At 46.9% G+C, this 10,883-nt stretch overlaps 1 protein-coding gene across 1 annotated transcript in view; it reads left to right on the forward strand.

Moving 5' to 3' along the window:
* LOC125944217 (uncharacterized) overlaps positions 1 to 6,125 on the forward strand; it is an 87,482-nt gene extending 81,357 nt beyond the window's left edge. The window contains exon 5 of the mRNA XM_049664539.1: positions 5,998 to 6,125. Coding sequence (XP_049520496.1) covers positions 5,998 to 6,125 — 128 coding nt within the window. The remainder of the gene's footprint in view (positions 1 to 5,997) is intronic.
* The last annotated feature ends 4,758 nt before the right edge of the window (positions 6,126 to 10,883 follow it).

Genomic DNA, 10,883 nt, shown 5'->3' on the forward strand with positions numbered 1-10,883 from the left:
ACGGGACCGGAGGCAGCATTTGACACTGCGCAGGCATTTTTAAAGCGAAGGTTTATATCTCTAGGTGAGATCATATATCGCTAGGTGAAATTGCCTGTGTGTAGAATACTATCATCATCAGCATTAGCTCGAGCATCGTCGTCTTCTTCCGCAGCTGGCTCGTTGGGGCCCCTCGGATTGTGCTCGTGCTCGTGCTTGGAACGCGCTCGTGCCACTGCTGCCGCGTTCGTAGGCGTCGTCTTCTACCACAGCTGGCTGCGTTGCCGCTCACCATTCCAGCGTAGAATTTCACTTCTCTTCTGTGGCCGTAATGGGGAGGCCGCGTTTACGGTGGTATGGGCCATTGCTTAAGGGAGTATGATCCATTAATTGTCTTACGTAAAGAACACATTTAATTTTGAAGCAATTAATTTTGAAGAATCGCAAGCGGCAATGGCGGGCGAATGTTTCTAACCATGCCGCTGAGAAAACTCGATACATCGAACGCAAGCGACAATGGCGGACTGTGGGCATACGTCAGTGACGTTGTTCTCTCCGTGGCAGCCGAACGTGTGTGTACCCTCATAATTGAGAAATACTTTAATGAACCCTCGGGATTGGCCCAGTGATAAACACCGGGGCCGCATGTTTCAGCTTCGCTGGTTAACCATCTTCACGAAGTGGAAGTGCTGACAATATTTTTTTCTTTTCGGACCAATGAAGAAACGCGATGGACAGGGCGAGGGCTACAATGTGATGAAGGACGGAGATAAAAACCATGATCGCAGTCACCAACAATTTGTTCAATCGACCTCTGTGCGCGGTGCAGCCTTTGTTAATTCATTCAACTTACATTTGAGTGCACTAAAAGCACCGCGCGTTAGCCGGCAGTCACGTGGTACATTTTAATTTTGCGCACTTTAAAGAAAGGCTACAAAAAATTTATGGGGCACTTATCTCAGCATAGATGAAATTATCCGATGATGTTTCTGAACAAGCGCAATAACTTTTGTATTGAATATTGTTGGCTAGATTACTATTAAAAATTAATTAAGCAGTCTTTGTTCATTACGCAGCTTGGGGGATTGGAAAAAAAGTACCATGACGTGCTCCACACGGCTCTGAACAGTACTGTGCCAATTCTACACGCGTAGCACCTATGGGTTTTTTTTTGTACCTGGCCCAAGTTACCTGAAACACCCCGTATAGTGTTTCCTTTCCAACGCCGAATTTATGTAGTTCTATTTGGACCCAAGTTATTAAACTCGTTTTTGGAAGTTTGCGGAATGCTTCAAGGCTGCTTCACCTCCACCGCGGGTCGGCCCGGTATTGCATTGTTACCAGGATCAGCCCATGCATTCCTGTCGGCGCCGTGATACGGACGTAAGCCGGCCAGGGAACATCGCTGGTTACATACACGGACTAGAGGTAAATAGCGTTGCTGTAAAAATGCATTTACGTACCCTATGGTAGGGTTGAATCTCATTTCGTTGTTCTTAGGTATATGCCGCCTGCTCCGTTCACTTCTTCAACCACATCATGTTCCTGCGTATCTGCAAAGAACACAGGAGGCTAACACTCTGAGCACTAAGGCTGTTTCACATGCTGCGACTGGTCGACAAAATTCAGTGCAGTCGCACGCGCCGCAATGCGATTTTTAGAGGGGTCATTTCATACGATTGCGATTTCAACAATGAGGGTGGTGCGAAGTCCAGGGTTGTTTGCTGCGAACTTTTGTGGCATACGTCGCATAATCTTTCAAATGTAATGAACAAACTTGTGCTTTACAAAATCATTGACCCGTCTTTAATAGGAGAAAATAATAAGCGTGTTTTGTGATTTAAAAACCCTTCAAAGTTTCATTTGTTTTGGAGTGCGCAACAGCGGTTTATGAATTTCAATGCGTGGAGAAATGGCGGACGTAAACAGCTGTTCGCAGCTGGCCGTTCAGCGCTGTGTGCAGCCTCGGGTGTCTTTTATGTCCGTGTCGTTCTACCTGCGATACAACAAATTGCAAGAGAACCTATCAACAAGCCCATATTGCTGTTGTCATCGCATATGCAGTATTCGTAATTCGGCTGCAGCGAAGTCATAATGTGAACACAGACACCCTCGCGCTACCCGTGCTTAACGTCAGCTTCTAAAGAAAGTATGTGTGTATATTGCTCGTAATTGCGCATAAGCGGTTCCTGCTCCTAGCAATATTCTTGCATCAACCCGAAAGCTCGCATCTGCCCCTGAAGAAAGCCGCAAATGATCTGTGTGTAATTGCTGAACGTGCAGTTAAATTTGTGTTGTGAACGTTATGCGTAGCGTCAACCTGGTACTTCCGTCGCGGCGCGTGTGCTGTAATTACGCATACAAGTCCTCTTTGAATATTTAGAAAGGCTTAAAACCCGACACCAGATTTTTTTAGCAGTTTCAGTCACTTGTGTACCTAGTATCCTAGCATTCTAACAGACATGGGCGTCTTCTACTTTCTCCTCCTGTGTCTCGCGCTGTTAGTGTGCTGTGAATCTGTATCAAGAAGGTTAAGTTAATATGCTGCAGTACGTAGCGCAGCTATGTAACCCAACTGCAAACATTATATACCTTGTTAGGAGTACGTTTGTTTGTTTAATAACAAATAGAACGCTAAAGTTTTTATTCGTAGTGGCAAGCGTAAAGTAAGAAGCTATCGAAACTACCTGCCAATGGCATGCGTATGCAATGACATATGCAACTGCAGCAGGTGCTATGCTTCCTTTCCAGGAAATGAAAGCCAGCATCCCAATCTGTTAAGCTAGTTATATACTTCACCTGTATTAAACATATTTTAGAGCATGCGAATAGGAGCCATTTAAGACTAGAGTATTTGACCGAAATAGGAAAGTGCAAGGAAAGTGTCAAGGTACCATCTAATCGGGTATTCCCGAAGGGACTGTATTATCAAAACGTTATGGCTTCCTGAATTGCCTGCATTAACCCAGTGATGAAAACAGGGGAAGCATGTTCCCTTTATTGCTGTTAAAAAAGCTCCTTGAATGTCAATAACATCCTACATATGTTCTGACGGAAAGTGAGGGGCCCTGACAATATCTCGAAGCTTTTGTATGAGATTTCTTCATGAAGAAGAATGGAATAAAACTATTTACCTTTGCAAGTCTTAGAACCCAAACATTGCCAAATTTTTGAGGCGACCTAATAGAATTTTTAAACATTAGACAATAAAAAGTCTGCCTAAGTACAAGTAGACAGAACAAACTTGAGTTGTTGAGTGGCCAGCTGCGGAATACAACAGGGTCCATACCTGGCATGAGGAATGATTATGCCTGGTACGATTGCAGGGTTGGCCAGTGGTTTTCCTTTTTAACAGCGAAGCTGTTTAAGCCAGCCGTAATTTGTGGTGCGTAGAAACTATCAAGAAAAGAAAATAATCTTTCTTCCAAAGTGGGATTTGAACCCGCGTACCCATGTTCACAAGGCGAGCGTCGTAACCACTAGGCTATGCAGCCGTGCTTTCAGAGCATGCATTTATGAGATTGATTGATTGATTGATTGAAAACTTTATTATTCCACCGAGCTGGGGTGCCCGCCTCTTAACCTACACATAGGTAGAGGGGAGGACGAAGCAGTCCCCGCGTGGTGAGGACGGTGAGTCTTCACGGCCTCAACGGCCAGGCGGATTGCTGGACCCTGGTCGTCTTCAGCCTGGCTCAGGAGCAAGTCCTCCCAGGCTTCTCTACTGTCAGTGTTTTCCTTGGCCCCTGGGGAGCCAGCACACTCCCATATTACATGGTCTAAGCTACCTTTGTTCTTACAAATTTTGCAGAGGGCGTCGTTATAGTCCCTCGTATGAGTTAAATAGATCCAATATGGTGATGTATAATTGTTTCCCTGGAGGCGCCGCCAAATGCGAGCGTGCTCCAGAGAGAGAGACCGATGCGGAGGCTGAAAGATTCTTCTTTCGGCTTTGTAATGATTTACAATTTCCCTGTACGTGATGATGTTGTCTTTGATCCCTGGAACTGGCTGCTGTAGAGTTGCCCGTTGGTATACGTACCGCTTGAGCAATCCACGGCGCTAATTGAGTGAAGACTCAATTAGTTGCACTGTTCGAGGTTTGTTGAGCCAACATTTATAGACAAAGTAAGTATCTGTAAACGTTGTGTTTATGACATTAAACGTTTACATTACCAACCGGTTGGTCGCAGCCGGAAATCGCGGGGTTGGCACTGCGACTGCAATTTTCGTCGCACGCCACGGAAATCGCACTTCTGGTGCGATGAAAATTGCGTCATGTGAAACAGCCTTTAGGCCAAATAACACGAATGCGTTGGCGCTTCAACAGTGCCAACTAGCTCTTTGAGATGATCGCCGCGTGTGTCAGATTGCGTACCAAAGGTGCGCTGCGAGCGTGAGCACCATTTGCGCACGCTAGTTTCCTTTTGGCCGAAGACGTGGGAATGCAATGGCCAGATATATAGCAATTGATTAACTGCTTCAGCAACGCTTCGCTTCACGTGGATTCCAAGATGTGCGTTGGATCCTAATGATGTTTTTGAATACATAACTTTTTGAATTTGTCAGAAGTGTACGGCTGATTGGCATTTTATGGATTTATTAATATTCCTATTTCTATGTTTTTTCGAGTTGTCCTAAGCAGAATAGAGAAGATTGAAAAAATAATGAGTTTTACGTGCGAAAACCACAATCTGATTATGAGGCACACCGTAGCCCGGGATTTCAGAATAATTTGTACCACCTGGGGTTCCTTTACGTGCACCTAAATCTAAGTACGCGGGTGTTTTGGTATTTCGACCACATATAAATGCGGCCGCCACGGCCGGAACTCGATCCCGCGACCACGTGCTTAGCAACCCAACACTCTAGCCAATAAGCAACCACGGCGAGTAGAGAAGTGTTTGTGTTTGTCTGCATTGCTTTGTGCCTACATAAATGGGTTACATTGTGGTTCTCCTATTGCCCTACAATGTTATTGTAAATGTCGCAACAGGTACTTCAAATAAATAAATAAAAAACTTCCGAAGGCTCCTAAGCACTTCTTATGAGTTGTGAATACGAAGGCATTAATGTCCATTGGAACGCTGCTGAGCGGCCCTTCGAGTTTTGCGCTGCGAGTAATGTACCATAGCTGTACGTGCAGCCTGATTCAGCAAGGAGCAGCAGCCTGCGGGGTCAACGCCGCATGCCACCGGCGTCCTGCGAGACGAGAAATCGAAGAAGCAGCAGTGGCCATCAAGGCCTGCAGGCGATAGCTGTTAGTGCTTCCCGAGCCAGCAAGCAGCAGCAGCGGGCGGTGCTGCTGGCTCGTGCACCGCACGCCGGATTCCGAGAGCTAGGGTGACGTGCCGTCGCGGTGATGCCCTCTCCTCTAACGCGATACCTGGCGCGCTATCTCTTCTATGCTCCGTCGAGGCGCACTCTTGACGTGGCGTCGCAGCCAACGGAAATTTATCGAGGCACTGCTCGTGACGTAGCGTCGCAGCCTATGGGATTTTAGGTGCCGTTTCGATGATGCAGACTAAAGACGCCGGCCTGTTCACTCATTGGTCCATTTGAAAAAATAGATAAATAAATAAATACCCTTAGAAACCAACTTGTATAATCAATTCGATGTGTGAGGGCTCGCTTGCAATAACTTGTGTGAATCATTCAATTTCCAATCGGAAGTAATGGGATCATTGGAATAGGCGCGCGTACACTGTAACAACGCCTAGAATACAAGAAATATTCGAATTTAGATGGGCCAGGTAAGAATGTTAAAGAAAAATGTGGCTTCAAGTACCGAAGGATGGTGCACGCAGCAGAAGTGCTGGAATATTTTTAAGACGCTTTAATGGCCGATCTGGGTGCGTCGTGACGCTGCTATAATGATGAGACACGTGTGAATGAGCATATACCGAATGAGCCCTTATTCTTGTAATACGATGCCTTCGCGCTGTAACATTTGTGTCATCATTGCTCAAAATATTATTGTGTCTCATCTCAGTATCTTATTGCTACAATTTTATGCAGGCAAAGGATGCAGCTTGTGGGTGACTGGTGCTGGACTTGGCCAGCCCCATACATGTTGCGATTACATCTTTGAACTATTGTGTGGACTTCACCCTGCCTACAAGATCTACGATCACAGCTGCCAATAAAGAATGCTCGCAGCGATTTGAAAAATTACTGCGTAATATGGAACATTCGAACACCACAAGACAGTACTTTCTTTCTGTCTCAAAGAGTGTAAAGGTGTTTATTGCAGCCGCCTAAAAAAAAAAAGCAGTCAGCCAGACTGCTCACCTTTGAGAGCAAATAGCATGTAACTGTGATTGCCGAAGTGAACCAACTTTTCCTCTCATGATTGTATTTACAAAAATTACTTGCACATGCATTCTCACATTTACTTACAAATTCCTTATTGAACTAATACGAGTAGTTAGGTAACGTGATTGTAACAAGAGAAAATCAGTGGAAAAAAGTTGCAGCGGCTTAGCTCGGCTATGCCAGTTAGCAAAGGTTCAGCTGATTATTCTTAGCTTTGCTGGTTGTCTAGATTGTCAAGGATTAGCTTGATTGTCATGCTTACTGCTGCTCCAATGACACACACGCGGTATACGTATTATGTGGCACATGTATATTTATTTTTGCTCAACATCACGTTGCTTACTCTATTGCCACAAAGACGGCTCGGTGATCAGTGAAGTAACACGCTGCCGTCTCTATGGCCCCAGCACAGTATTTGGAGTTGTCTGTCGTCGTCATCGACGGCGTTTTGTTGTTGCTGCAGGGGTGGTCGGGCACGTCGCTCAGCCTCCTGGCGACGCCGCTTTGCTAGACGTTCGTCCCTTTGCTCCAGTGTCTCCGCAGCACGTTTAGCCTTCTTCTGTTCATTCCTCCTACGCTCAACCGCTAATTGCCAGTCAACTACTTCGGGATCCGATGAGTCAAGCTTCTCCGTTCTTCTGCGCTGTTGAGCAGCATTTGCGCTCTCCTTCTCCATGGCTATACCACACTGGCAAACGCCAGTCAGAAGCGCAGCGGCTCCAGCGCAGTGTCAGACGGCGACTGCACAGCGAGCGCGCGCCGGCGCCAGTGCGTCTACCACGGCTACGACGTCACTCCTCTGGAATGCGCAGACCGGCGGCGGTGAGTCGCGCGCGGCGGCGGCGGAGTGCGCGAGAGGTGCCGGCTCCGGAGGCTCCGGTGCGCAAGCCGTGTGACATCACTGATCCTTGCGCATGCGCAGCACGGCTCTTGATATGCCGCGCGAAACGGGCTTGGCTAGGCCAGTGTAGCTAACGCTACAAAACAACAATTCACATATTGAACGGTTGCCAGGTTCATTGCACCATAAAATGAAATGACTGCATAAATGTGACTTTTGAGTTCTTGCATTTATGCCAGCTATAATGTTAAAAAAACACTTCATTTCATTTCCTGAAATACATGAGCAAAGCAAGCGTGGAAAAACGCCTGCCAAGGACGCATTAAACAATCTAAAGATGAAGAAACGCTGCACGTAAATTTTAGCACACTGGCAATGAGTTGCCAGAGAGCGTTAGCCAGAGAGCGCTATTCTACATTCCCACAATAATTCTCTGATCATCGACTTCATCATCATCATCATCCTATCTTTATGTCCACTGCAGGACGAAGGACTCTCCCTGCGATCTCCAATTACGCCTGTTTTGCGCTAGCTGCTTCCAACTTGCGCCTGCAAATTTCCTAACTTCATCACTCCACCTCCAAGTTTCAGCCCCTTATGTTAGCAGCGGTAGAATGCAATGATTGTATGCTTTACTTTTCAACGACAGTGGTAATCTCCCAGTCAGGATTTGGTAACGCCTGCCGTATGCACTCCAGCCCAATTTTATTCTTCCATAAATTTCTCCCTCATGATCAGGGTCCCCTGTGAGTAATTGACCGATAGTCGGGTACAACTTTAGAAGACAGGTGAGGCCCCGCTCAGATGACCGAAGCGCAGCAGCCAACTGCCTCCGCGACTAAAGAAATAATCCCGCTCAAACAATTGTAACTGCTTCTAAAGCGCGTATTTCTCGGTATAAATAAGATTTGTGCATCTTGATGAGTGGTTTGGTAAAAATATCATGATGGAACTGGCTACAGCACATGCCGGATTGCGAGAGAAAAATAACTCTGTGCCTTCTACAGCGCTGTGCGTCGTCTGCTACGGAGCGAGATCGACGGCACATGGCAAAGCTGTCGCGGACTTAATAGCATAAGATTGTTATATACTTTTTGTGTGTTTACACAAGCTTATTTATTTAATGTGTTAGGCTTATTTTTTCATTATGATTTTTTTTCTTGCGGTTGGGAACCTGCAATCTCGTGAGTTCGCGCACGTTCGCGCACGGCATTCCGTGCCAGTTTTCCGCCATTGAGCCCAGTGAGGTGAGATCGGAACGCGATCCTTTGTTGCCGAACGAGCCTAGTGTCACCTTAATGACCACACCACCAAGGAGCCTCGGTAAGAACAAGAGCGGCCACAACCTGAACAGCGATTCACGCAACATGATCTTCTACTGCTACATGTTTTGGTGTAACAGGGAGCCTGAACGCAGCGTTGAGTACACGAGCAAGTTTGTCGCCGACATGCTCGGTGTCAGCGAAAAGACTGTGTTCCTGGTGAGGGAAGAAGTTAAAGTTTCGCATTTTTCGGGTGGCAAACTGACGACACCCTTGCGAAAGCGCCAACGCAATGCGGAGAAGAGAAGACGCAGCACGAAGTTTCACAGCTTCACGTTGTGCGCGCTGAGGTCATGCGTGCACTATTTCTTTTGCCGCAATGAGATACCGACGGTCGAGAAGATAACTACCGAGTTCTCAGAGCGTATGGAATTCCCATCACTAAGGCGCCGCACTGTGCGTCGCCTGCTTGCCGAGATCGGCTTCGAGGACGAAAAGAGAAGCCGCAACTCGCTGGTTATCGACCGGGATGACAACACTGATTGGCGGAATCGCTACCTCCATGACGTGGAGCGCTACCGGGCCGAAGGCCGAAAGATCTTCTACGTGGACGAGGACATGGGTGACGGCGGGACACACTCGGTCGATCATGTGGACAGACACCGTGGTGCAGAAGCGCGGACGCCTGTTCGCTCGTTCAAATGGCCTGACGACGGGTCCAAAACAACCTTCTGGGAAAGGTCAGCGCCTCATCGTGACGCACATCGGCAGCGAGGATGGCTTCGAAGACGGCTGCTTGGATGTATTCAGAGGCCAAAAGACAGGTGACTACCACGAGGAAATGGACGGCAATGGCTTTGAGGGCTGGTTCAATGACGTTCTGTAGAAGTTGCCAGCTGGTAGCGTCACTGTTTTAGATAATGCACCTTACCATAGCCGGGGAGAAGAGAAATTGCCGACGACGGCCTGGAAGAAGGAAAAAATACAGGAGTGGCTCACAAGCAAGAACATCACCTACGGTGAAAGATGATAAAGAAGCAGCTGCTTGAGCTGGTGGCATCTGTAAAGTCCCGCTTTCTGAGCTACATCGTAGACAACACAGCTGTAAGGGCCGGTTGCATTGTTCCCAGGCTCCCGCCGTACCACTGCGAATTTAATTCTATTGAGGTTGTGTGGCCCAAGGTCAAAAATGGCATCGCTGCGGACAACAGAGACTTAAAACTGTCCACGGTCGACGCCACCTTGAGGGAGAAAACAAAGCAGGTAACGGCGGAGGACTGGAGGAAGAGCATTGAGCATGTGGTGGACTTGGAGGCAAAGTTCAGACTTGACACGTCTGGGAGTGAGCACATTCAACCCATCATCATCCATCTGGGTGAAGATGACACTGAAGAAAGCGACTCCGACTGCGAGCTGTCTGGTATTGAGCCACTCGATGAAGCGTAACGGCTTCTTATTAACGAATAAACAGCCCTTATTAGGGCTACCAAAATTTTGCCGGTAGGTTCGGAACAGCCAACCATCCATTATGTGACCTCTCAAATAAATAAGCACTTCCATTTATGGCATATTCCTTGTATAGAAGCTCAATTCTGACAAGCAACGTCCTGCACATACATTGTCCTCGATTTAAGAAGTGGCATAGAAACACATTTAAGTGCTGGCATATCTGAATTGAAACACTTGTTAGCCCTGATTATCGTTGGCAGGCTCAAAATGCTCATTCGGCAAGCCACCGTCGAGTTTGACGCGCCCCATAGTGAAATAGCAGTAGTCAGAGCACGCTTTATGGCTCTGTTAGCAGTCTCTACTAGAAATCACAGTCATGTCATAGCCCGTGCTGGTGAAATAGCAGAAGTCAACATGAAACAGACAGCCACTGACAGCAGCTTGCACGCCAAACCACATTAATGTACTTGAATTGTTTATTTTGATTATCTGGCTAACACAAGTAATGCGAATAGGAGAACAAATCTAAAACATCATTGGCTTAGTAAGGCCCAAAATGCTCATTCAGACAGCCACCATCGAGTTTGACGCGCCCCATGGTGAAATAGCAGTAGGAGGAGCACGCTTTATGGCTTTGTTAGCAGTCTGCCCTGGAAATCACAGTCATGTCATAGCAAGTGCTGGTGAAATAGCAGAAGTCAACACGAAACTGACAGCCACTGTTAGCAGCTTGCACGCCAAAGCACATTCATGTGGTTCCATTGTTTACTTTGGTTATCTGGCTCACACAAGTATTGCGAATAAGAGAACAAATATAAAACATCATTAGCTTAGTGAGGCCCAAAATGCTCATTCAGGCAGCCACCGTCGAGTTTGACACTCCCCCTAGTGTAATAGCAGAAGTCGGAGCACGCTTTATGGCTCCGTTAGCAGCATGCACTGAAAATTGCAGTGTTGTAATAGCCAATTTTTATTTATATCTGACTCGGCCAAGTAACGCGAATGCAAGCACAACTATTAACGTGAATAACTTTGCT

Source organism: Dermacentor silvarum, chromosome 3, assembly GCF_013339745.2.
Source record: "Dermacentor silvarum isolate Dsil-2018 chromosome 3, BIME_Dsil_1.4, whole genome shotgun sequence".
Taxonomy (NCBI): Eukaryota; Metazoa; Arthropoda; class Arachnida; order Ixodida; family Ixodidae; genus Dermacentor; species Dermacentor silvarum.